This window comes from Mytilus galloprovincialis, chromosome 4, assembly GCF_965363235.1.
Source record: "Mytilus galloprovincialis chromosome 4, xbMytGall1.hap1.1, whole genome shotgun sequence".
Lineage (NCBI taxonomy): Eukaryota > Metazoa > Mollusca > Bivalvia > Mytilida > Mytilidae > Mytilus > Mytilus galloprovincialis.
Window position 1 is genome coordinate 38,442,665 of NC_134841.1, and position 16,049 is coordinate 38,458,713.

General features: G+C 33.3%; 1 protein-coding gene across 1 annotated transcript; it reads right to left on the bottom strand.

Moving 5' to 3' along the window:
• Positions 1 to 4,441: 4,441 nt before the first annotated feature.
• On the bottom strand, positions 4,442 to 15,207 carry LOC143070583 (neuronal acetylcholine receptor subunit alpha-10-like). Its single transcript, XM_076244828.1, has 6 exons — positions 15,084 to 15,207; positions 12,366 to 12,502; positions 11,069 to 11,113; positions 10,127 to 10,236; positions 5,684 to 6,231; positions 4,442 to 5,291 (listed from the first exon to the last, which is right to left on the bottom strand). The coding sequence occupies exons 1-6, from the start codon at positions 15,148 to 15,150 to the stop codon at positions 4,573 to 4,575; spliced, it is 1,626 nt and encodes a 541-aa protein (XP_076100943.1). The 5' UTR covers positions 15,151 to 15,207; the 3' UTR covers positions 4,442 to 4,572.
• Between the last annotated feature and the right edge of the window lie 842 nt (positions 15,208 to 16,049).

The window sequence follows — 16,049 nt, forward strand, 5'->3', positions numbered from 1 at the left end:
TGACATTGGGATAATGATCCAACAGCAGCATTAGCTTACTACTTCAAAGCTTTATATCTTAGAAGGTGGAAGACCTGGATGATTCATACTTTGTCTAAAGATGTATCATGTTATGAAGTTTCCGTCTGTTATTTGTCCAAGACCTATTTTTCATGGTTCAATGACTACATGAAAAAAAAGATTTTTTGTATTGTTAATTTTTCTCTTATAATAGAGTAATACGATAAATATATTTAATATTTGTGTACCTTGCAAGGTCCTCATCTCTTTCAGACAGTTTTCATCTGACCTCGACCTCATTTCATGGATCAGTGAACAAGGTTACGTTTTCGTGGTCAACTCCATATATCAGATACTACAGTGAATAGATCTTATATTTTTGGAGAAGGAATGAATGTGAAGTGTACAAGTCCAACTGGCAGGTTTCATCCATCCTTGACCTCATTTTCATGATTCAGAGGTTAAAGTTTATTTTTGTGTTTTGGTCTTTTTTCTAATACTATATGAATAGGTCAACTATATTTGATGAATGGAAATATTATGTCAGTCTGGCAGGTTTTATTCGACCGTGACCTCATTTTCAAGGTTCAGTTGTTAAAGTTAAGTTTTTCTGATTTGGTCTGTTTTACTTAAACTATAACTAATAGGTCAACTACATTTTTCGTATGAACTGATTGTAAGGTATATATCTGTTTTGCAGATATCATCTGACCTTGACCTCATTTTCATGGTTCATTGGTCAATTTTAAGATTTCATGGTTAAGCTTGTTTTCTAGATACTATAGGTCAACTATATTTGATTCCTAGATTGATTATAAAAATGTACATGTCTGTCTTGCATGGTTCATCTCATCTTTGATAGCCAAGGGTTACGATCCATTCCCTCCTTAAAGTGGATCGTAACCCTTGGCTAGCGAAGATGAGTTCATCTGACCTTGACCTCATTTTCATGGTTCATTGGTCAATGTTTAGTTTTCCTGTTTTAGTATGTTTCTTCAAATATATAAGCAACTATAGATCAACTAATGATTGTCAGGTCTACATGTATTTCTGGCCTTGGCCTTATTTTCTTGGATCATGTTAAGTTTTGGTGATACTTGTGGTAAAGTTTTGTATTTGGAATACTAGTATCAACATTAAATCAATTGTCAGCAAGGAAGGCAAGACGTTTCAGCGTGTGCACTCTTGTCTGTGGTATATTCTATTTATCAAATACTATAAGCAATAGGGCCAATATATTTGGTGTATTGAATGCTTGTAAGCTGTACTTGTCTGTCTGGCAGTCAGGTTTCATTTTACCTCCAACTCGTTTTCGTTCAATGGAAGAAAATGTTTGGTTTTTGTGGTTTGTTCCATTTCTCGGAAATAAATAGGTCAATTATATTTGATGTTTTGACACGATTGTAAGTATTCATGTCCGTATGGCAGGATTTATCTTGATCTCATTTTCATGGTTCATTGGTGAATGATAAGTTTTCATAATCTTAACAGTTGATTAGATACTATAAGCAATAAGTCAACTATTTTGTTAATGTAATGATTGTAATTGTGTCCATGGCTGCCTTGAAGGGTTAGTTTGATCATGACCTCATTTTCATGGTTCATTGGTCCATTTTTTTGGTTTGATCTGTTTCCCAATGTACTATTAGCTATAATACCTCGATACTTGGGTATATGGAATTAGTGTAAAAGAGGGACGAAAGATACCAGAGGGACAGTCGATTTCATAAATCGAAAATAAAGTGACAACGTCATGGTTAAAAATGAAAAAAAAGGCAAACAGACAAACAGATCCTGCTCCACATGTGACACCCGTCGTGTAGCTTATGTGATAACAAATCCGGTAAATAGTCTTATTCGGTAGGTCATATTCATGAAAGGAAGGGAATTGTAGTTACAAAGTAAGGAACTTATTTGATATTATTTGTGAAACGGTTACCATGACGGTCAACCAACTCGTGATGGCGTCCGTAAAATTTACGAAGGGATGATTCTTCACCATTTGGAACTCTTGGTTTAATAGCTTCCTTGTGAGCAGCAATCCTTTATCAAGAAAATCATGATAGGAAATGCAAGCTCGGGAATATCGTAGCAATTGGGAGATATATACCCCGTATGCAGGTGCTGCTGGAATTTTGCTACTTAGAAATGGAAAGTTCACAATTGGAAAGCTTAAATCATCTCTTTTGTCGTAAAGTTATGTTTTCAACCGACCATTATAGTCAATTTCTAGATGTAAGTCAAGATATGAGGCCGACTTAACTGTATCTGTAGTATCCTTTATCTCTAGTTCGATGGGATAGATGCGTTCAACATAGTCACCAAATTTTGAATTATTTAGTGAAAGAACATCATCTATATAGCTGAAGGTTTAGTTAAGGGATATTGCTAACTTCTTATCCTTCTTCATAAGAAGTTCCTGTATGAAGTCAGCCTCATAATAATAAAGAAACAAGTCGGCAAGAAGAGGGGCACACTTTGTACCCATTGGAATGCCGACAGTCTGTTGAAAAGCACGTCCTTCGAACGTAACAAATATGTTGTCAATCAAGAAATCAAGCATCATGATAATGTCAGTTTCAGAGAATTTTTGTTTGAATCATAGTGATCCTTTACAAAGTAGGATTTATCCCTCCCTAAGACAAGATACTTGCATCTACGTTGGCCATTCTTTTTTATCAAACAAAGCAATACCAACTCTTTCAATTTGTCTTTTAGTTTGGAATGTGGAATACTTGTGTAAAGTGTAGAAAAGTCAAATGTTTTAATACTATTACACGATGACAGGGAGTTAGATTTTTTTCCCTTAAAAGATATTTGGATTTTTTTTAGTATCCACATCTGATTCACGCCACCTCTAGAATAGGCAGTTTCACAATAAATTTGAAGCCCGTCTTTGATTGCTGATAAAATAGATGTTAATAATTTAGAAAGAGGTTTCGTGGAGCACTTGGAAGACCCAGCAATATACAGTTGTTTGTAAGGACACTTATGTAGTTAAGGTATCCAATACAGTGATGGAAGATCCAGTTCCTCATATTTGGTTGAAATTCCAAAGGAACATAGAACAGACCTAATAGTATGATTATCCAGGATTTCCTCTTTGGTAAGTGTCGTGAGGGTATATGTTGAGTTTCCAGGTGAATTGTCGATACCTAATTCGTTTATCAAGCAGTTAATGTAATGAGTTTAACACAAAAACGATGTTGTTTGGGGCTTTTATCTGCGGGGACAACAACATATTTGTCATGGAGGTAGGATAAGTGTTTTGCAACATTTGGGTCTTTAAAGATTGACGTAGCATGCACATTGATAGACCCATTCAGTTTCTTAATTCTGATTTGTATCAACGACCTCACTGCGTAATCCATTCTAAAAGAGTGTCTACGTCTTCCTTCTTGGCTTAGCCCATTGCCTCGCATAATCCTCGACTGAATCCATCAAAATTTTAAAGTTGTGTTTCCAATTGATGGACTTAGGCTCACGATATTTCGGACCTTTTGATAACACACATTTCGTAGGGAAGTGTTATTAACAATGTTGAGGTCACCGGTAATAACGTGGCCAGCCGGATTATATGTGAATTGGGAACTAGCACAAGTGTAATCAGGAGTTTTAGACTTGAAGTCGTCAATATTGTGATCCTGCAAAACCTGTTTGTAATTGAAAATTTTAGTTGCAATAGGTTTGGTATATAGGTATAAGAAATTATTGGTACAGACTGATCTTTGAAATAAAGAGGTATTTTCGATTGAACTTATTTATGACGAAGGATATTGCCTAAGTTGACGCCATCGAGACCTTTGTTGGCAAAGGAAAGATTAAGGAAATATCTTTTCTCTGTTTCATCTTCTTCAATGCGGACTGGCTTGAAAAGTCTGTGATTTGCAATATCCGAAATCAAAGCTGTAAGTTTGTATTTGTTTGAATGAGGGTTTGTTTGTAACTGTGGTCTCCGAACATAAATTGAACAGAGAATGAAGTTTAGAAAGGGGTAATGAATAAAGTTTCGTGCGAATGTGATGAATACCTACCGGCTTTTGTATAAATGGCAGCAAGTCATTAATAGAGACATCATGCAGAGTAGGTGATGTATAATCACGATGACCATGACTGCGTCTACGTCGAGGAGTAGAGTTGAAAATATGCATCACATTCACCGAGTTACACGAAGGACTAGATAGAATACCTATACCATCAATTTTGTCATTGCAACCATATGGGGTCGCAGTTCCCAATTGTCTAATCCAGTAGTCCTCTTTTTGTCTACGGAGAGGCGTTGCAAGATGTAGTACATGATTTCATGGTGTAAAAACGGCCATATTTTTCCAATTCCATTAGATAAACCTTGATTTAGTCACCATTCAGTTCTATATTCCTCGTTCAAGATATCCCTGATATATAGATTGACTTAATTTTCTCATTATAATTATTAAACTAATCTGAATAGATATTTTATTCAGTTAAATTACAAAATGTTACACCTATGTTTCATAGCAATAGTATACGTATTTTTTTTTTAAATTTGAAACTTTTGAGAACTCTTTTAAAAGTTCTTGAAATTTTGGAGGATTATCTGGTATATAACGGTATAATAACTAGAATAGTCATAATAGTGATAAATGTAGCAATAACATATACTATAAAAGATGCCCGTTCTACTGTTTCCGCGATAAAATACCATTCCTGTTTACATAACATGTTTTGCTGATGAATATTAAATTCATTGTCACTATCTTCGCTGTCATCGTTTATATCATTCCTTTTGTCGTGATTTTCATCGTCTTCATCGTGATGATGGCGTTCCGTTCGTATTAAACCTTTTCGTAGTGCAAGCTTGTAAGATCTCCGCAATTTTTGTCGATTCAATCGAAATGGATCTTCGCGATTACATGGTTTTAGATTACTCTCTGATGAACTGTTGGTTGGTACGTCAGGACACAGAGGTTCTTTTTCGTTTAGTAAATCTGCAAGTTCCAGGATGTCGTCTTCAGTCTCGGATGTTTTCCTGTCCGGCATTACCGGTTCAGTAAAATGCTCTTTACCACTATCATATTCTTTATGCAAATTTAAATCTTGGTTTGGTTTATCGGAACACAAGTAATACCTGTCTACGCGAGACGAAAACTTTGAACAAGTAATCTTTCCCAAAATTCCTTTGCACGCTTTGGACAGTAATGGAGGCACTTCTGGTATCGGGTTTCGTTTCCCGCGGTTTTTAATATTCATGACCAACGTCGACATTATAAGGGACGTACAGTTGAATGTCATCACTAAAAATGTAAGAATTCCTAGAAAAGAAAGAGGAAAACGGTAATTTAAAGCTTTCGTATATTCCACATGTGAAAATAAACAACAAATTAAAACAGTTATGTATTTGGATTGTATTTGTGTTTTTCATAATTTTCCTTGGTTTCAGAAGAGAACCAGCGGACGACTTGATAAATTCGTCTTGGTATAAGTATGTTATTCATGGCCTCCGTTTTACTTTGGTTAAAAGTTTCAAGGAGAATAGTTCGCGCTTTGTCATTTGTGGTCAACTGCGTGGATCAGCCTTCAAAACATCGTATTGGTTCATTTGCGGTGTACAAAGGCAAAATTTGGAAGAACTAAAAATTACTGATTATTTATACAGAATTTCAAGAGTTTTTAAGAACATAGTTAAAAATCTGGAGAATCATACCTAGTATGGGCGTTGTATTGGTGTCGGGAACGTTGTCTGATATTAGCAACTGTAGAACATACAGAGTCAGGAAAACAGTCAGTCCGATTGATATCTTGTCCCCATGATGTGATGGCAGGCAAAACGAAAACAATGATAGAATACTCAGCAACATTGTTGGTGCTATAACGATATATTCATAGTATCTAGATTTCCTCTTCAAGTTGATCTTTAATACAACCATCGGGTGGTTACCGTTTCCTGGACAGCATTTTGAGTCCACAACCTCTCGCCTTAGGCTCGCATCAACCAAATCAAATTCGCTATTAACCACATAGTCATCTAAACCTGGTTTTGTTTGGACGGGTTGAAGGTCTAACTGAGTTTCATCATAAATCCACGATCCAAAATGTATTTCACATATCTGTTCGTCGTACGGAAAGAATGTAGCATCCACACGACAGACGCTTTTAGTCATTATAGGTATAAGCCACGTGACGTGACCATCATTCTGGATCATCAATCTCCCGCCAGTTACATTAACAAAGTCGTCAATTTTGTTGCCTGCACTGCTCAAGAAAAAAATAATGTTTAAGAAATAAAGTATATGAATAGCAATGAAAGAATGCAATATTTAAAAGTACTACAATTTGTATTTCATTTTTTTTTCATAGTAATGCATATAAACTATATGGCATGGATTTTACTCATAGTTAAAGGTTTTTGATTTATGTGTCAGTTTGATTTCTTGTTGAAAGTTATCATATTGCATTGGCAATAGAACCACATCTTCTTATTTGTATATTGCAAGCACTGCTCAAGAAAAAAATGCGTGTTAAAAAATATATAGCCGTTTTTGAATACATGATAAAATGCAATATTTAAAAAACACTACAATTTACATTCCATGTATTCCATAGTAACGAATATAAACTATGCGTTATGAGTTTACTCATTGTTGAATGCAGTTATAAATTCTGTGTCATTTGGGTTCTTGTGGAAAGCTGTCTCAATGGCAATCATATCACATCTTCTTTTTTGTATTATTGCGAATCCTATCATAGTTTTCCACAGATTCACCTGCAAGTTACCTGTCCATTTAAACTTTTGTAAGTCCTATTGTCCCATCTAACAAATACAACAGCTATTGTTCTCTGTTTAGTTTATTCAATGGGACCTTTACATTTCTTGAAAGAGAAATCTATCACTCACTGATTAATTTACCTGAACAAAAAATTGAACTGTCAATGATGGAAATACATGTACAAATAAGTAATTATGAAACTGCATGTGATGTTGTATTCATTCAATCAATAACACATTTTCAATTTGTTTGATATAAACACTGATTTAAAAATTTAAAAATTAAAAGTTGATTTCTGATCAAATTTCAACATTTTACCTATTAAAATTTGCTTTTTTTCAGTCTGTTCATAAGTAAAAATTTGAAATGATAATGTTTAAATAAAGGTCTTCATAAATGTATTCTTTATAACTGAACAACCACAAAAAAACATGCAAATTCTTTAAAACATAAATGCATGCAGTAGTTAAAAAAAAATCAGAAATAAACTTTTTATAATTAAATCAGTGCTGATACTGAACAGACTGAAAATATATTATTGATATTGAATAAATACTGTATCACATGCAGTTTATGTGAGTTTATACATGTATTTCAGTGAACAAAGAAGATATTTTTTTGGTCAGGCAAATTAATCAATGAGTGATAGATTTCTCTTGGAAGAAATTTAAAGGTCCCATCAAATAAACTATACAGAGAACAATACCTGTTGTATTTGTTCAATGGGACAATAGAACTTTCAAAAGTTTAAATGGACAGGTAACTTGCAGGTGAATCTATGGAAAACTATGATAGGGTTCGCAATAAGTAGTTCATGTACTGCATGTAGTTTGTGTTCAATGAACATATCAGGTATAAAGACAGAATGGAAATGGAAAAAAAATCAGAATACATGCATGAACTCTAAACAGACTGAGACGGGATAATCATATCTTACTCTACATTTATCACCCGTCACACGTTCAAATGATACATTTGGTTACACTCGTCCTGAAAATATGAAATATTCACTACAGGATGTTAAGCAACCAACAACCAATATGTGAATCATTTGGTTACACTATAGTTGGTACAAAGTGTATGATATGATCTCAAAGCGCACATCAAGTTTTTTTCTAGAATACGTAAGAGGCAAATAAAATCGCACGTAGTATAGAAAGTATATAGTGTCAAATCCGAAGTACTTAGTAAACGTAGTGATATTATAACAAGTCGGTCAAATATTGTAAATCTCATATGCAACTATTTAAGTCATAATCATAAAGTTCGGTAATTCTGCATGTTACTGGTTTGCGATTATGACATGCAGAAACCAACTAGTGTCTACAAACACTGAATTATGGGTTTCTGACTCCGGACATGCATACCAAGAATATAGTACGGCTGAACGTGTCTGCAAGTGCTCAATACTCCTACATTGTATAACATGAGATAGTGTAGTAACAGGCTTGATTTATCAGACCGACATTCGGCATACAAACAGACCCTATCATAAAGTTAAAAGTCACAAGGTATAGTATGATAATTATTACATTTAAATAAATAATTTAATTATAATAAAAGCAAACTATGCACATGTATGGTCGACCCCGTACTAAACCGTACTAGTATACTCATACGGTACGAGCATACGTTTGAAGGTATACTTACGCGTACGGTTCAAATATTCATATTGTCTGGAACATATATACATGTAGCATAGTTCAAATATTTTTTTTTTATACTTGTACTCATCATGGATAATATACAATACAGAACCACATCCGCGTATAATTTATTCAATCCATCTTTTATTCTGAAACAAATTCATTTTCCTTTTTGAAAACAAAACAAATATGCAAACCAATGAGTGACGGAAATCTACTGAGCACCACAAAATGCATGAATGTGTGGTATTCTTTATCATTATTTTGATTTCAAACAAGAACATGATGGTTCAAAGTCTATTTTTGAGATTTACGGACCGTTTTGGCTGCTGTGGAGCCTAACAGACACCGAATGGAAATCTTAGTTATGTTTTATAGATATTTGCAAAGGAAACTTAAATGTCAAATATATAGGCTCCAAATTATGTCTCCAGCATATACATAAAGAGAACGCTATGTTGGAGTTTCTTGTGGATGAACAGATGTTTACTAAAGAATAAATAAATGTATAATAGCTAGATAACTTTTCAGAAATGTTGTCTGTTTTATTGATAGAAAATCGCAACACAAAGATCACATTTTTGGTGATAAAGCAAATACTATATATATAATCTTTTCATTCATGAAAAATATAATTTATGCTGACAAGATATACTTTTTAAGAACAAAAGTCCATGCTTTTAATTAGATCTATAATATCGGGTGTAAAAAACAGAAAATTGATCTATTGATAATAAAAAAAAAAATTGTTTGGTCTTTTACGGTGCTTTTTTGTGGACTTTAGCGGAACATGTTATTGTGGACTTTAACGGTGTTTTCTTGTGGACTTTAGCAGAGGTCATTTTGTGGACTTTAACGGCTTTGTGGACTTTAGTGGAAAATTGTTGTGGACTTTAGAGGAATTGTGGACTTTAACGGTGCCACAGTCCTTATTACGATTATACCACGTTCTCATTGCGCTTATTCTGCGACCTCACTACGCTTATCAAGATCTTTCTACGCTCATCACGTTCTCACTTCGAACATACCACGAGTTATCCGATTGCAGTTCACGATCTTACCACGCTTCTACTGCGATTATAACACGTTCTTATCACGATTCTGGTTCTCCGTTAAAGCGCATATTAACGTCAGAGTTAAAAATGATAAAATATAAATTGCAGTTAAACTTGTTTATAAAGAATATGGAACATCCTCATAGTGTATTCTATCCACCATATAAATTTCAGCATGTAATATGCTACCGTTAATTTGTAATGAGCGTAGTACATTTTTGTAAGATCGCGGTATGAACATGGTATCGTTGTGTGGTCGTGGTAAGAGCGTGCTGTAATCGCAATAGAAGTGTGGTATAAGATTGTGTTGCAATCGGATAAATCGTGGTATGGTCGTAGTGAGGACGTGATGAGTGTAGAAAGATCGTGATAATCGTAGTGAGGTCGTGATGCGAACGTGGTATAATCGTTGCGGGATCGTTGAAGAAGCGTAATGAGGATGTATTAGCATCGTGAAAGCAACGAACATTTAAAGTTTCATGCCACTCATACCGCGACCTCACTACATTTGATTTTATTTAAGATCGCGGTGAGCGTGGTGCGATCGTGGTCTAGTGGGACTGGGGCTTAACCGTACTTTGATAATGGCTACTTAATAAAAAGCATGATTTAATTTCCCTTTGTTTGCATGCATTACTTTGTTTATGTATTATTTAAAACCATTATTGATATTACTCACGTATTGAATATGAAAATATCAGGATTCCATAACTTTGATGATGGTACAATAAGAGTGTCCAGTCCGTCATACTCAGAAACTGACCATACAAGTTCTTCGTCTTTCCAACACTAAAAGAAATATTTCAACAGTACCAATGATCGGACCTTGCAAGCTATTATAAGTTACCCCTTGTAGTGTTTAGTTTTTGTATTGTTGTTTGTCTACAGTAACTGCTGTTTGTCTCTTCGTCGTTTTCATCTTTCAATTGGCTATGGTATATTCATGTTCTTCCAATTATGATTTGTATAATGACCCCATAGTATATTCTGTCGCTTTTGATAAAAGATCAGGAACTTGATATATTACCTTAGCTGTGTACATATATAATATCAGTGACTGCCTTGGATAGCAAACTTGGAAACTTGGAATTGATTGTAAATGGCAAACACACAATTATTTATAGGACTAGTATATTTAATATGTTCATATAATACAGAAAACGCAGAAATAATTGAAATTAATATACAAAAACAAAAAAAAAAAAATCACGGATTTTGGAAAAAAGGGGTTCCTAATAAAATATTTCTGTCTCCAAGTGATAAAACCTTGTGGGGGAGGCAACCAAGTACGCTTACAACATTATAGAAACGTACCGAATAGAAATCTTAATGATCTAGAAGGTGAACATTTTTTACCATATGAATTCTAGAATAATTTACGGTTTTGAAAATTTGACATTCAAATCGCACACAATAATCCTCTGCGATTAGATGCAAAAATATGTATGCATGTATGAGTATGAGTATAGATATGCTAATGTGGGTACAGCCTGTACAATTTTTAAAGTGTGTATATCTTTTAGATCGAGTCCTAGAAATTCGGCAAAGCTGTTCATTTAGTAATACAAATATGCATCTATTGATTACAAATCGATACAATGACGGATGAGTTTATACAAACCTCTGTTATCCAAACAGAAGAAGTCAGTATCTGTTTCTTCTCATCCTACAAAATTCGAATTATTGGGATATACAAGCTTAAGACGACGTTGCCTTTTTATCTTGCTTCCACGAACTTTCGAAAATTACACCTGACAACCGATTAGACAAAAAAAAATGACTATATAGGCTTATTAAATATTAAAAGTGACTGCTGACGTTTATGAAACCTTGATATTCATTTCACATGGTAATTTTCATACCAATCAATCATTATAAACAGGACCACTTCTCTTTCCTATTGTCAATTTTCTCTTCCTAAAAGTAATTAAAAGGTGAATTCGTTTTCCAATTCTATTTATGAAGCGTTTCTCAGTATGTTCGATATGCTCATGTTTAAAGTGAAGTCTTGGATTTAAATTGAAAATTGAATGTATCTTTTTATTGGGATGTAAAAGCGTTGACCGTTTGGTATCACATTTTGTATAAGGCACAGAAGCATGACACCTGTCTTCTGTTATTGTATTTAATATGTTCCCATGGGAATGTATACCGCACATTCTTTTTATTCATATTAGGTACAAATTTGGCACCGTGAAAATGTATCGTATTCATAAAAAGGAGGTGTTGTATGATTGAAAATTAGATTACTAACAACATGAATTGGAATTAAGCAATCAAGTGTTTTCTTCATCGATATAAAGAAATATGAGCAACACGACGGATGCCACATGTGGATCAGCATCTGCTTACCCTTCCGTAGCACCTTAGATTACCCCAGTTTTTGGTGGGATTCTTGTTGCTCAGTCTTTATGAGGTGTTCTATATTAGTAATTGTTTGTCTGTTTGTCTTTTTCATTTTCGACATGGCGTTGTCAGTTTACTTTCGACTTATGAGTAAGTTAAACTAAAGCTATCAAAAAGTGACCTGATTCATTCCATACATATGCCAATTATAATTGTCGCCGACATGAATGTTTTTTGGTATATTTCGCCTCTCTTTTACCACTAGACGTTAATATTAAAAATAAAAACAATCTATCTTTAGAAACATGCATGAAATACTTAGAACTGGACGTTTGTAATTACCTGATCAATAGAGTCTAATTAACTGTAGTAGTTCAAAGGGTCAGAAACGTCAGTCTATCGAATCTGATTATGACAGCCAGAAAAGGAGAAAAAAGTATAGCGGTCGGAAATTTTACTTTCAAGTCAGTTTTAGATCCATTCGAAGACTTGTTTGTCTGACACTATCAATCAACGTTTCAAACAAATAATACACAATACTATTTAAAATCTTGAATTAGAAAATATCTCACCAAATCAAGTATTTGATTTAACGCAACACCAAATTTTACTACAACTGGGATGTCGGCTGATTTTGTTGGTCTTGGTGAAGTGCTATAATTCTGAAATAATTCTCTAAACAGTCTTTTTTCTGTTCCCTCTATTTTTTCTACAAATAAACAAAATCATCTTAATAATTTACATAAATACCGTTTGTCTGAGGTCAGATGCCTCTTTAATATATATCATCCCTGGTATAAGAATATTTATCATATACTTAGAATAATAACATATGATTTTTACTGTATGATAATAGCATTAAATTAAAGTAAATTCCATATTTTTCGAATTGGTGCTTAGCGGGCTGATATGAAAAGTTTATCACATGCTTCGAACGTTATCACATGCCTTTCCGTAACGTTATCACATGGCATTCCGGTGATACTCGGCAAATTCCGGAAAATACACCTCAATGCTACGTTTTTAGTGAAACATTACAGAAAGTGTACAAAACAATTATTTGGATACTGGAAAGTATATTGTGTAAAAAAAAAAATTAAAAAAAACAACAAAACAAAAAATAAAAAATTATTAAGTAAATGCATTTTTTAACAGTTTCAAACAAAATTTAGAAAGTTACTTTAAAAAAAAGTTGACTTTCCAAACAGTGTTCATTATGTAAAGTGTTGATTTTTTTTTTTTTTTTTTTTTTTTTTTTGTTATTGTTCGATTCGTCCGATCTATATTAAAAAAGTTTTTCTTCTCTGTTGAGGCATATGATAGAAAGATTTCATATCGAATGTACTAAATTTGGGATCCAACGTCCTTGAACTTTCAGTCTTTGAACTTCTTTTAGGGAACCACGTAAAAGGATCAATATATGAATCTGTTATTTTTCTCCATTGTTGAAGCATATGATAAAAAGATCATAACATGTCATTTTTCATATCGCATGTATTATCAGCCCTCGAGCCATGCGGCTCTTGGGCTGATATTGAACCTAGGGCTGATAATACATGCGATATGATAAATGCCATGTAATAATCTGATAATATTATATTAGAGCTCATTTAAGATGTGTTATCTTGAGTAGGTAGTCGAGGTCTCTGTCCTAGCTAGGTTAATATCGTGTTAGGGATGATATGAAGGTCAAATTGGAAATTGTCATGTATTAAATAAAAAAAATCACTGTTTAGAAGCCAGGACCGTAACTAGGGTTCGAATTCAGGGGAGGCAGGGGTTTGAGGCCCTTTAGAGAGGGGGTTTGGAGGCACAGCCCCCCGCCTATTTTTTTTCTCGGTAAAATGGCTAAAAATAACCTGTATCCCTTCGATTTCCTTACTTTTAGAAACATCAGTATTGCTTGAACCTGGAAGCAATTTTTATGCAAAAACAAGCTGTCTGAGCCTGAGATTGCTGTGCGGGGTAAGCCAAGGCTCCGTCTTGATGGCCGTACTTTGACCTATAATTATTAACATTAAATACATTGTGACCGCCGATTTTTTTCTTTCGGTAAAATGTCTAAAAATAACCCGTTTCCTTCGATTTCCTTACTTTAAGTATCACATCAGTATTGCTGGATCCTGGAAGCAATCTTTATGCAAACAATTATTATCTGTATTTAAAGATAATTATGTTAGAAATCAAACTGGCAAGTTTTAAAAAAAAAACATATAAAGCAAGATCATAGAACGCAAGATATTTTTTTTTTTATCGAGGACCTTGAATTTCAATATCGTTGTAAGTTGAACAGACATGTATATAACTACAACCAGGGACTTTCTATTCTTAAGTATATACTTAGTATAGAAAGTCCAGGCTGCTACAACGAATGGGAGTGTTTAACTACTAAGGCATTTCCCATAATGTTCTCGTACGATCGGGTGACGTTAAAAAAACGATCCAACAGCTTATTCAGCCGGTAACGAATTTCTGATATCATAAAAGATTCACAATACGAAGGGAACTTCCTCTGCTTAATTGAGCCCTTAAATGAATGTGAATAGTTAAGTTTTATTCAAAATTGTCGAAAGCAAATTTTAAGTTTCATATGTGTTCTCGTACGAATATATAATGAATAACAGACAGACGGCCACAGGAAAAAAATAAATAAAACTATATACTGAAACGGTTAACTTTCGATCAAAAATCCGGAAAATGACAGATATATCACGTATCATGATAACACTGTTACAACTGTAAACTTGTGTTGTTTATAATATAAATTCAAGTTCTTCGTGTATATATTTCATTTTATTACTTAAAAAAAAAAATTGGGTGTAGAAATTTCAGGGGAGGCAGTTGCCTCCCCTGCCTCATAGGTAGTTACGGCCCTGGTCAAGCTAGGACACTATTTCTAAAAATATCATAACTAAAATAAAACAGTGAAAAATACAACATAGATGACATTGCTACTTAAAACTTTATTAAACTCTTCTTATCGATATTAACTAATTATTACTAAACAAATTGACGTTCGGCATTATTTCATCTAATTTGTTAGATATTCTGAGTAAATGACATTTTAAAAATTTTGCCCAAATCTATCTTTTCGTGTATTTTCTTTTACATGTATATATGCAAATCATAAAGATGTTTGCTTAGATTCTATCCTTCCTGGAAGTACAAATGTTAGAAAACGCATTTGTTTCTTTCATCTACAGCTTAAGGAAATTCACAAGTTTTTGTGAACTTCATCTATATAGTATTTATTCTTGTTTAAATTATGTATAAAATAGAACGACACTTACCAGAAAAGTTCAGAGGAAAAAAGTTGATAACAAAGATTGTAAAAATAAAAATACGCAACTCCTCCATTTTGAAAAAGATAAGGAATCAACAACATTATAAAAGAATATGAATGTATAGCAGAAGCTTGCAGCCAGGGAAATATTGATATCAGGTTATATATCTTGTATGTAAAATTTTTCAATTAAGTTTGCAATTTATTGCTATGGATACCAAGACCATGTGCTAATTCTATATTTACACCTTTCACATTTTTCAAATAATGTTATTATTATGAAAATAAAAAGATGTGGTATTATTGTAAATGGCACAATTTTCTATCAGGTCACCAAATCTACATACTATTAGAAGTATTAAGCAACTGAAGTTCTACGTACGGCAACAATGAATTAATAAAACCCATACAGCACAGCAAGCCTTGATTTTTTTTAACATATTTTTAATATAATCATTCAGATTAAAACATTGATACCACATGTATATTTTTATGTTATTTATACGTGTAAGTCATGTAGGTATCGAGTTCATCACAAGTTTTACGTGTTCTGTTTTGACTTTATTCTTGTGTTGTGTGTGAATTTCAAGTTTTTTTCGTGTTGTGCTATTTCTATTTACTCTGTATTTATATTGTTGTGGGTTCTTTTTGTTAGTTTATTTAATGTATTACTGATATAAACAGTTGCCTTTATGGCATACTGATTGCATGTACTATAACGCTTTTTTCAAGTTTTTTGTTTGTTACTTCATTAAAATGACAGTGTATATGGAACTTTAAAGGGGCACTAGCTACGAGAAATATAAAAAATCATAAATATTATTTTTTTGTTCAATCATTATAAAAGTAAAATAGTGAAATGATAATTCGCTTTTAGCAGCAAGTATGGTTCAATTTTGTCAAAATAAGCTTAGGTACATTGATGATGAATTATTCACTTGCAGGTGAATGAATTTACCTCATTGAATCCGTA